Source organism: Cnephaeus nilssonii (assembly GCF_951640355.1).
Source record: "Cnephaeus nilssonii genome assembly, chromosome: X".
NCBI lineage: Eukaryota > Metazoa > Chordata > Mammalia > Chiroptera > Vespertilionidae > Cnephaeus > Cnephaeus nilssonii.
In genome coordinates this window covers 93,161,186-93,173,471 of record NC_137071.1, presented here as the reverse complement: position 1 = coordinate 93,173,471, position 12,286 = coordinate 93,161,186, and the positions used below count along the sequence as shown (strand labels likewise).

The following is a 12,286-nucleotide window of genomic DNA, read 5'->3' as shown; positions in this document are numbered from 1 at the left end:
ACATCTCTGTGACTATTCTGTAACTACCAATTTATACTGCTTAATTCCTTCATCCTTTTCACCCAGCCCCCCTTACCTCCTCCCATCTGACAACTGTCAGTCTGTTGTCTGTATCTATGTTTACTAAGATTTTTGATTGCTAATAAAGGCTATTTTCAGAGTAGCCATTCAAGATTCTAAAGTACAAACAAACTCCTTGACTGTCGTGTAGACATGGTCATGATATTAGGATTTTATTGAAGTCTGAAGAGTAGTCAACAATGATAACATTTTGGCTTTTATATACCAAGAGAATTAATAGTACATCAAAAGCAAATTACAAATTTACAGAGAGAAGAAATAGATTAGTAAGTAGTTGCTTAGCACTTGGGGGGATAGGGAGCCACAGCTAGAGTATAGGATTTCTTTTTTTCTTTTTTTAAATATATTTTATTGATTTTTTACAGAGAGAAAGAGAGAGGGAGGGATGGAGAGTTAGAAACATCGATGAGAGAGAATCATCGATCAGCTGCCTCTTGCACACCCCCTACTGGGGATGTGCCCACAACCAAGGTACATGCCCTTGACTGGAATAGAAACCTGGGACCTTTCAGTACGCAGGCCAGACGCTCTATCCACTGAGCCAAACCGGTTTTGGCTAGTATAGGATTTCTTATTGAGATGATGAAAATGTTCTAAAATTGACTGGTAATGGTTGCACATATCTGTGACTATACTTAAAATCATTACATTGTACATACACTTAAGTGGATGGATTATATGATATGTGAATTATATATCTCAATAAGTCTGTTAAAATATAGTATCTGACCCAGACGTACTGTAATTAGATTGTTCACAGATTTTTTTAGCTACCAACAGGGCAAAGTAGTATTCTCTGATCCCTAAAACACATTTAGGGGGACAGAGATAAAAGGATTTAGTGTATCCGACTCTGTTCTTAGTTCTAGACTAATAATTTCAGTCCAAATTATAGTTAGAATACCTTTCTCTGTATACATAGAGCCAAAAGTTCTAGAATCTGCATTTCTGCTATTTCCGGTATCCATGGTTATACACGAAACAATAGCATCACACCTCTAACAGAGGAATCTTTGGTAACTTGGAGAGTAATTTTTTTTCTCATAATTATACTCTTTACTACTTGCTCCAATCACTAGTTAAACACTGTTTCCCAAAAAAGGAGAGTTATCTTTATTTGCCACTCTTAGTTTCTCCTGTAGTCCTTAATCTAGAGCCATGGTCGGCAAACTGCAGCTAGCGAGCCACATGCGGCTCTTTGGCACCTTGAGTGTGGCTCTTCCACAAAATACCATGGTCTCGATGAGTCTATTTTGAAGAAGTGGCATTAGAAGAAGTTTAAATTTAAAAAATTTGTCTCTCAAAAGAAATTTCAATAGTTGTACCGTTGATATTTGGCTCTGTTGACTAATGAGTTTGCCGACCACTGATCTAGAGTATTAAGCAAATAGTCATTTCCTCTGCATTTAAGAATCAGTTTACACACTGATTTATCAGATCATTTCTCTTGTTTTCAATCAAATTTCTACTATAAACTTAAAATTATTATATCTTTGGACCTACTACTTCTCTTGTGTATTATAGCTGTATAAAAATTTATCTTCAAGCTATCTGCCATCTCTGGAATTTGAAATTGATAAACTCTTTTTCCTTGAATTCATAGAGTATGTTTTAGAGTCAACGCTGTATTTAAGCACATCACCAGGACTTGCTAGGTCCCTACCAAAGTAGTCTCTTGGCCCCTTTTTGTTTTATTTTTAACAGAAAAACAACTAATATTTTATGGAACTTCGGACTATATTTACCCTTCCTTTCAATCATAACCTCCTATTACTGTAATACAAAATTGTTTTACATGCTTTTTTTTTTTTTACCTTCCCCAGTTCATGTATTTTGAATAAAGAATTAGAATTTTTTACCCTGGCCGGTTTGGCTCAGTGTTTAGAGCTCCGACCTGTGGACCAAAGGCTCTCAGGTTCGATTCCCAGTCAAGGGCATGCACCTCAGTTGCAGGTTCCCCAGCCCCGGTAGGGTGCGGGAGGCAGCCAACTGATGTGTCTCTCTCATGTGGATGTTTCTCTATCCTCTTCCTCTCTCCCTTCCACTGTCTCTGGAGATCAACAGGAAAAATATCCTAGGAACCAAGAAAATTATATCATGTATTATTACTTGCTTTACGAATCGAATTTAGCAATGATTTGTAACATGTTAAAAGTCATTGGTTTTTAGTAAGTTGAAAAAGGCTTTCCTGAGGTAAAGATAATTTTTTTGTTTTATAGTTTTCAAGTATGTATAATACTAGATAAAGGGATCAGGCTAATATAGGTCCTCATCAGATTTCCACACATTCTGACTTAATTACCTATCCTCCTGTCTTATATAATAGCTCTTCTTTTAAAAAAGTTGTACTTTTCTCAATAGGATTTTACTAAGAAAGCTCTTTAGTAAACAAAACAAAACAAAACAAAAACCAGAAATGACTGCTCTAGCAGTTGAATCCTCCAGTGTTTTTTTTTTTAAGTTTGTCTTTTAGTATTTTATATCATTGTGAATATAAAAGAATAATTTCGTGTTTTTCAAAATTGTTCCATATCATTTAAAATTAAAAAAACAAACAAAAAAAAAACACATAGGCAACTTACTGAACTTCTATAGGCTGTCTCCATTGGGTTTCTGTGGTATAGGAGACCCCATCAGGCCCCACCATACTGATCAGCCGCCAGCTATCCATGGCAAGAATTGGCCACATCGTGGGATCTAAAATTTAAATAGGGAAAAGTGAGTTCTGAATTGCTAATGTGCTGACTGCCCCATTTTGCTTGGGAATTAGATGGCATTTAGTACCAGTTTCTATGGTAATTGGAATGTGGTTAAAATTCCTTTGCAAGTAGAAGTATGGTGATGGTATTACTAACATTTACTAATACTAACATATTTAATTTAAGCATCAAAGGAAATTGCTGTTGTGACCTTACATTTAGAACTTTTAGAGGTTGGAATTAATGACAAAAAACTTGTTTGGAAAATTGTAATGTTGATCTGTTGTGTTTAAAGAAATATTCCAAATAGAAGTACAAGGCTCCTGTGCTGCATGCAGACTTTGTTGAGATGTATCTATATTGCCCTTGTGCCCCACTCAGCAAAACACTGACAGTTTTAAAGCATTTGCTTCATTAAATTAGAAAAACAGAGGGTCACATTTAACCAAAGTTGATGGCATCATGGTCATTGTTTCTATTAAACCAACAAGCTTGTTAAATAATTGTGTTTGCTTATTTGCAGCTGGCAGCCAGAGAGGCAGATTCCATTCCATGATGTGAGATTCCCACCACCTGTAGGTTATAATAAAGATATAAATGAAAGTGATGAAGTTGAGGTAAGTTTCCCATGTCATCAAGTTATTGAGCACTGAAGGAGCAGGAGCATTTAAATTCCCTGTGCCTTTTGTACTCCTTGTTTTTGACACTGTTTAAACTACCTTGAGAATTTTAGCAGTGATGGACATTTGTTTTTAATTTGAAACAATATATGATGCTTAAATGTGGCTGCCTGAGTAGCAATTTTGGGCCCATCTTTGAAAATCACCACTGCTTTCCTTTGCCCACTAATACTTCTTTTCTTGCTTCCTTCAATCTCTGAATCTTTGGATCAGGAAAATTAGTTTTACAAAGGAAAAAAATCATAACTTCATAATAGAGCATCATCCTAGAATTTCTTTAAGTAGTAGTAAAAAGTAGTAGTAAATCATCCTGGTATATTTTTTCAAAGCCATGTATGCATTTTAGTATATACGAATGTAGGTAAAACCTTTTTATAGGGCATGCTGTGAACCACCAGCTCATGTGCTATTTATGTCTTTGACCAAAAGGTGCTGTGGAGATGTAACACATTAACAGAAACATTGTGTTTGTGTTTTCTCTAGTTACAGAAAATTGGGGGTCATGGCTTAAGACACTTAGAGTCTGGTTATGTTATGATTGGTCTGTGTAGTATCCTCTCTTTCCTCATCTTTCACACACACCATTTTTAAGTTTCTTCTTTCTCCACAATGCCTTGTTAGTAGATGCTACTTTATGAGTATGTGTGTATTAAGGAAGCAGTTAAATAGACATTTGTACAGGTAAGGTAAAATATACTAGGTCTTTGAATTCTTATTTTTTGTACTAGGTACAGATGATGCAGTGAAACAGAAGAGTCCCTGCCTTTATGAGGTCACATTCTAGTGAGGATTGCTAACATGGCAGGTGTAAGTCCTAGGAAGAAAAAAAATTCAGGATAGAAGGTGATGTAGGGGTAGGAGTGCTCAGAGAAGGTCTCTGGATGTTCAGGTCTGTGTTCTTTTCTCTACAATTATAAATTAGAAATAGAATAAAGTACTATTTATTTACCAAAAATGTACTCAGTACCTACTAGGTGTAAGGAACTGGACTTGGTTTTATGAGGGGTCCCAGTAGAGAACTAAAAACTGTTTATACTTGAGGACCTTTAACTGTTCATTTTCCCTGGGAGACTACAAGCTTCCTGAAGGCATGAATCAGGACATTTGGTCTGTCTATATTGGGAGTTCTCATAACACTGTTTGGATCGATAAATGGGACTTTTTTTTTTCCAAATGAATCACATGACAGGTGGTAACCAATGAGACCCTGTTGCTAGGGTGACCTCCCTATATTGCCTAACAATAATAACTGAGGTTACTGGTCTGGCTAGAGCAGAGTTGAAAGGGATTGATGGTGGCAAGAGGGGAAGGTAGGTTAAATTAAGTAGTATTTAGTCACTGTATTGTATTACCATTAACTTAAGTTATAAAAGGGAAGTGAGATACCAGGTCTTTTGGTCTGTCTATATCAGGAATGTTCTTAATAGTGAGGGATAGAGGTTTTTATCCCCCCTCCCCCAACTTAGTCACCTGACAGGTGGGGACCAATGGGACAATGTTGCCAGGGCAACCTCTTTGTTTTACATAATAATTACCAGGTTATTTCTCTGGGTAGGGCAAAGTTAATAGGAAGTCATGGAGGCAAGAGGGAAAGGTAGGTTTGGTTTAGTTGTATTTAGTCACCGTGTTGTATAACTATTACAATTATAGTTATAACTATTAACTTCAGTTGTAAAAGAAAGACAAGAGTTGGAGCTTTGAGTTGCTTGTTAGCCTTAGGCTCTGTGCTTCTTTCAGTTCTCTCCTCCCCACCCACCTTGTGGTCCTCCCTGCTGCTGCTCCTGCTTCTGAGTATTTCTGTTTCTCTCCCCATGTATGCTGTATTGTCTCTTTTCCTATTAACCTTAATTTGTCTTCAATAAAGGTTCCATGCTGGACATAGTAAGTGAACTTTGAAGTGGTCATGAGAGAAATTGATGTGAGAGTAGGAAGGTGGTATCCAGAGGATTGCCAGTGTGGAGTTGTCCATTTTAGTAGAGAGCAGACAGGAGAACAGAGAGTGACCAAGGATCTCTTCATTTAGTCCCTAGGAGACATGAATGCCAGGATGGTATTTTCAGTGGGCTGTGAGTGGTCAGCGGCCTTATCCATTTAGTGACCATGCAGCCCTGCTAGCGGTTCTCAACCTGTGGGTTGCGACCCACAGGTTGAGAACCGCTGCTGTAGAGCCTAAGACCATCGGAAAACACAGATATTTACATTACGACTCATTAACAGTAGCAAAATTACAGTTATGAAGTAGCAACGAAAATAATTTTATGGTTGGGGGTCACCACAACATGAACTGTATTAAAGGGTCGCAGCATTAGAAAGGTTGAGAACCACTGTTTTAGATAATTTTTTAAACTTTCAAAGTATCTAAGGAAAGTATGCCCAGGTTTATGGACAGTTAGCTTTTTCTGAGCATTCATATTCAGAGTACTAATTATTATTGAATTAGAACAGATAAGATAAATAGGAAAACTCTTTTTACAGGGCTCTCTGAGGTAATCAGGCAGCTTCTGATTATGTATCTGTGTCTAGCTGTAGGTGTACAATCTGATTTAAGGATACAGGATATGGGTTCAAAAGACACATAGGGTCATTTTAAGAAATTTTCCTCAATGTCTGATAATCTATAAATTTCTGAGTGATGTTAATCATGAAATATTCTGTTGTAATTTTTGTGTAGGTTTATTCCAGAGCAAATGAAAAAGAACCTTGCTGTTGGTGGTTAGCTAAAGTGAGGATGATAAAGGGTGAGGTAGGAAAATGCATATTTAAAATTTTTTCTTATACTATTTCCCTTTTCTAAACCCAGGTACTACATTTCAGTCTGGATTTTTATTTTAAAGTAATAAGTAATGTGAGTCATTTTATTACAATATTTTCTGTATATGTTAAGTATGTTTCTTGTGTTTCAGTTAGTTGATCAAAAACAGTGTTTTTTGACTTCAAGAGAATTTAAAAATTGCTGAATAGGCAAACTTATGGTTCTTTCTATAAATACTATGACCAGGAATGAATTTTATTTATTTCTCTCAGTTTTATGTGATAGAATATGCAGCATGTGATGCTACGTACAATGAAATTGTCACAATTGAACGTCTACGATCAGTTAATCCCAACAAACCTGCCACAAAAGATACCTTCCATAAAATCAAACTGGATGTGCCAGAAGACTTACGACAAATGTAAGTTGATGGGCAAGAAACTGAGAATTTACAGGTGATGTGCAATGAGTTTAAAAGAATAAACATGTTAAAATCATAAAAATCAATTTTTAAGTTCAGTGAAAATGGTTTGTAAAATGTAGCGAAAAAAAAACGTGCTTAGCTTTTTTAGTTATATAACTAAGCCGCATTGCACTTGTTTAAACTTACTTGGCTAGATACCTGGCTCATGTACATTTGTTTTCTAAAATAAACTAACTTTGTTAACAGACTTTTAAGGTTTTGAAACTGATTAATACAGGTTGTCATAAGTCACAAATAAAATTCTAGACAATGAAAATTACTCCAGGTTTTTTTCCCTTTTAGCTAATATTTTCAGGTAAGTATGTAATAACTAGGGCTAATGAAGCTTCAAAAGGTCATCTCTTTATCTGGAGTAATGCTTAAAGACTTTTAGTTAAGAGATTCCTTTTTAAAGATTGCATCAAAGGAATATAATGTTTTATTTGTACATGCTGTACTTTAAACATTAACTTGCAGTTCAAACTACACAGGAATCTTACATTTTGATTATAGAGATTGAATAGGCATGTACTTTTTTTGCCTTCTGATTCATGTGCATTTCCTTCTCTTCCTTAAATTGGTCAGCAGTTTTACTTTAGGGAAAAAAAACAAAAAAACAAAGTTGGGTACCCTGTAGCTATTCCCAATAGTTTTCAATAGTTAATTCAAGAAAATAACTTACTTATATATAACTGAAATGAAGAAGCCTACAGAGGAATAATGGCTTCCTTAAATATGTCACCTTTAGTAATCTAATACCATCCGAAATCCCTTAAGAACATAACTTTGTTTTTTTCCTTTTTCTATATTCTCAAATGCTTGATAGAGGTGAACAGCAAAGGAACTAAACCTTTAAATTGATATAAGTATTTCTTGCATAAATCAAATTTAATATGAATCCACAATTCTAAGTGGAAATCTCTGCATATATTTATGCCAGTATTTGGTAATCACTCATTTTAACTTCACAATGGATATTTATTTTATTTTTAGGTGTGCCAAAGAATCAGCACATAAAGACTTTAAAAAGGCAGTTGGTGCCTTTTCTGTAACTTATGATCCAGAAACTTACCAGCTTGTCATTTTGGTGAGTGTTTTTGAGTTGTTTATTTTGGTGTGTATCATTTGGGGCATTTGCTTTGATAATAATGTTGTTAATTTATATCTTTTAGTCTATCAATGAAGTCACCGCAAAACGAGCACACATGCTGATTGACATGCACTTTCGGAGTCTGCGCACTAAGCTGTCTCTGATACTGAGAAATGAAGAAGCCAGTAAACAACTAGAGGTAGGTTGAATAATGAGAAACTAGTATGCATGCCTATCTTTCCTCACTACTATTAAAGAGATACACATATTCAGATAAGAAATTTTCGTTTTTCAACATGAGTCACTAATATGTTTGGGCTTCATTAATGTCATGCTAGAACTAAATATTAAATTTTGATAATATTTAAAGAAAGTGCTTATCCACAAGTTTTGGGTGTCATTTTAACTTAGTTCAGTCATCACTGAATATTTGAAAGAATTCATAGTATGTGTGGATCCAGATCATTAGGTCTTACAGACTCTGATCTCATTTTAGGTTGTAGGCGCCTATGTAAGATAAGTTGTAATTCCTTGACATTCTATAATTATTCAGTGTAATTTAATTACTGTACCAACAGTTTTTATAAATCCCTTTTTTCAGGTTGGGGGGTGAGGTGAGATGATGTAATTTTAATGCCATCCATCACTTCATCAAAGGGCTGTCTAGACCCCAGTGTCTAGTGATAAGTTATACAAATGGCACTGTTTCTAGAATATATAAACCAATGTCCATTAATAAAAGTGAAGCTAATGCAGTTTTCTGTGGAGATGTTATTTAATTTTTTTTTACTTAAAAAACATAGAGTCTAACAGACCCAGTGAGCTGGTTTTTATTTGGGAACATTTGATCTGATTCTTAATCACTATATTGTTGATGTCATTGGTTAACTAAAGCAGCCTTGCAAATAGGTTTTCAAAAGTTACCTTGGAAAATTGTCAACAAGCCTTTTCCTATTAGCAAAAATATCTCAAATAGCATAGAGACCTTCAGTAACCTAAAAAGAACTTATGCTATGGGTGGGTGTTATTTTCTAAAATCTGTTAATTTCCAACATAAACTAATTTATAGGCCCCTGGTATACAGTTGTCTCAATAGTTGAAAAGCATAATATTAATCAGATATACATTTCCCATCAGAGTTCAAGGCAGCTTGCCTCAAGATTTCATGAACAGTTTATTGTACGAGAAGATCTGATGGGTCTAGCTATTGGTACTCATGGTGCTAATATTCAGCAAGCTAGAAAAGTACCTGGGGTCACTGCTATCGATCTAGATGAAGATACCTGCACATTTCATATTTATGGAGAGGTAAATATTTGACTAGTTCTTTTCTAAAACAAAATCCAATATTTCAGATGGTTCATCTTTTGGTTTAAATCTTTTTCCCCCCTTTTATTAGGATCAGGATGCAGTTAAAAAGGCTAGAAGCTTTCTTGAATTTGCCGAAGATGTCATACAAGTTCCAAGGAACTTAGTGGGTGAGTCAGAAATTGCTTTTGAGCTCTGGCCACATGCTAAGTGATTAGAGCACCGGCCCTCACTAGGAAAGGTCATGGGTTGGATTCCCGGTCAAGGCTACATACCTGGATTGTAGGTTTGACCCCTTGCCCTCATTGGGGCACATGTGGGAGGCAACCAATAGATGTGTCTCTCTCATGTGGATGTTTCTCTCCCTGTCCCTCTCCCTCCCTCCCTTTCTTTCTCTGCCCCCCTCCCCCCTTCACTCTCTCTAAAAACCAATGGAAAAAATATCCTGTTGACATACTCTACAAAAACAAAAGTTTGGTAAATCATTTACACCAATAGAATTTCATTTTAACTCATTTAATTGAAATGTAATCTTTGAAATATGATATATTGCTTCAGTGTACAGAAAATATTAGGTAAATGTGATACTCCAAGATTACATTTCAGAAGGTGTACAAACGATACTGCTTTGTTTAGTTTAGTTCAAACCAATTAGTGCCAAGAAAGATACATTTTGCACAGCCTCTTCACTGTATATTTTACATATATTAAAATTAAGTATGTTTTTTCAAAATGAATGACATTTTTGGGGCTTTATAATTTGGAATAGATTCATATTTGATCCCTCTAATGAGGCTATAAAACAATAGCATTCTTAATTATCTCAGAGTTGAAAATCTTAATGTAGGCTTAAATCTAGTAAGTTTCAAAGCTATAACTCCAAAGGTCTCTGGGGCTTTCTGCAACATCAATGGTAATTATATTTTTACTAGAGGTCCATAGGTTCTGTTACAAATAGCAAGGTATCATTCTTTTTAATGATCGATTCCATTGTGAGTGAGTGAGTGAGTGAGTGTGTGTGTGTGTGTGTGTGTGTGTGTGTGTGTGTGTGTGTATTTAGCACATATTTATCCATTCATCTATCCATAGGCACCTAAGTTGCTTTCACATATTTTTTTAAATATATTTTTATTATTTCAGAGAGGAAGGGAGAGAAAGAGATAGAAACATCAATGATGAGAGAGAATCATTGATCAGCAGCCTCCTGCACACTGTCACTGGGGTTGGAGCCCACAACCCGGGCATGTGCTCAAAACAAATTTTGGCTTCCAGTTTTTCCCATCCCTTCCTTAGATGAGATGGTGGGGCAAGCACATGATGAAGGTGGTCAGTGCAAGGGTGCTTTAGGTACTTTGGGAGAGCCCTTGGAGTTAGATGTAACTTACATGTAGAGTTCTTGAATCAGTATTTCTTACATTTGTAATTTATGATGTCTATGAAAGCAGTCACTTCTCAGTTAATGATATGACTGAATATTATAAAATGAGTGAAAGAATCGAGCGCTTGAAGGCTTTGGAGTTTTAACAGATGTATTGAATAGTACTTAATCTTAAACTGGTTTTGAGCCTTTTCATAGTGGTTCCGAGTTAAAGTGTGATTTCTTAATCTTTTACTCTGTGACTTATCCCTTCAACTTTTAATATACTGATATAATTTGTGAGTAATGCACAGGAGTAATATTCTATTAACACATTGTCCTAAAGAATGTGCACTTCTTATAGATGTATGTGTAGCTGCTTAAGCTACTTTAAAATTTAGAGGATCTTTTATAAATGTGTCATAAAATTATAAAAATACAGTTATATGCTGCATGTGACATTTTGGTCAACGACACTCCACGTATACTTCAGTGGTCTCATGAGATCATAATGGAACTAAAAAATTTTTGTTGCCTAGTGACACTGTAGGTATTCTGACATCATAGTGCAATGCATTACTCACATGTTTGTGGTGATGCTAGTGTAACCACACCTACTGTGCTGGCAGTCATATAAAAGTGTAGCACATACAATGATCTACAGTGCATATACTTGATAATGGTAATAAATGACTGTTACTGGTTTACGTATTTTCTATCCTATGTTTTTTTGTCATTATTTTAGAGTGTACTCTTTCTACTTACAAGAAAAAAATTTACTATAAAAGTATACCGTGTTATGCCAGCAGCAGCCTCATACATCTCCTGTTCACTGTCTCAATTGCATCATTTTCTCTTATGCTTTATTTAATTTCTTGTTGTTTTATTTAATAACATGCTATAGAGACTTATAGCCTAGGGGGCATTTGGCTATAACATAGCCTAGATTTACAGTAGGCTATACCATCTAGGTTTGTGTAAGTGTACTTGCACAATGACAAAATTCCTCAGCTAAGCATTTCTAAGAACATATCCCCATTGTTAAGTGGTGTATGACTGTGTTTACCATGGGCAAAGAAGCAGATTTAAATCAGGTACAGATAGAATTGAAATTGTCAAGTAAATATGCAAATACATTTTTATTTATTTGTTAATACATTTATTTAAAATATATTTTTATTGATTTCAGAGAGAAAGGGAGAGGAAGCAAGAGAGAGAAAAACATCAATGATGAGAGAGATTCATTGATCACCTGCCTCCTGCATGACCCCTCCTGGGGATCGAGCCTGGACCAAGAATCAAACTGTGACCTCCTAGTTCATAGGTCAACGCTCAACTACTGAGCCATGCCGGCCGGGCGCAAATATATTTTTACTAGAGGCCCGGTGCACGAGAATCGTGCACTGGGGGAGGGGGCTTTCCTCAGCCGGCCTGTGCCCTGTAGCAGTCTGGGGCTCTTGCAGTCCAGGCCCCCTCACTTCTTACTGCCCGCCTGCAGTCGGGGGATGTCCGACTGACAGCTTAGGCCTAAGCTGTCAGTCGGACATCCTTAGTGGTGCCACTGAGGCAGGAGAGGCTCCTGCCACCGCCGCTGTGCTCTCCAGCTGTGAAACCGGCTTCTGGCTGAGCAGCACTCCCCCTGTGGGATTGCACTGACCACCAGGGGGCAGCTCCTGCATTGAGCAACTGCCCCCTGGTGGTTAGTGCACGTCATAGCAACTGGTCGTTCTGCTGTTTAGTCGATTTGCATATTATGCTTTTATTATATAGGATTATCTATCCTTTACCTTAACTTTTAATTAGAACGTTGAAGAAAGACTGATATACACCACTGTACTAGCAAGTTTAAAGTGTAC

General features: G+C 36.2%; 1 protein-coding gene across 13 annotated transcripts in view; it reads left to right on the top strand.

Moving 5' to 3' along the window:
- Positions 1–12,286, top strand: part of FMR1 (fragile X messenger ribonucleoprotein 1) — a 40,021-nt gene that overhangs the window by 13,598 nt on the left and 14,137 nt on the right. For all 13 annotated transcript variants that reach the window (XM_079765407.1, XM_079765415.1, XM_079765412.1 and 10 more), the window contains exons 3-9: positions 3,304–3,397; positions 6,132–6,203; positions 6,485–6,633; positions 7,669–7,762; positions 7,848–7,964; positions 8,903–9,073; positions 9,165–9,243. In XM_079765407.1, the coding sequence (XP_079621533.1) occupies positions 3,304–3,397; positions 6,132–6,203; positions 6,485–6,633; positions 7,669–7,762; positions 7,848–7,964; positions 8,903–9,073; positions 9,165–9,243 (776 nt within the window). The remainder of the gene's footprint in view (positions 1–3,303; positions 3,398–6,131; positions 6,204–6,484; positions 6,634–7,668; positions 7,763–7,847; positions 7,965–8,902; positions 9,074–9,164; positions 9,244–12,286) is intronic.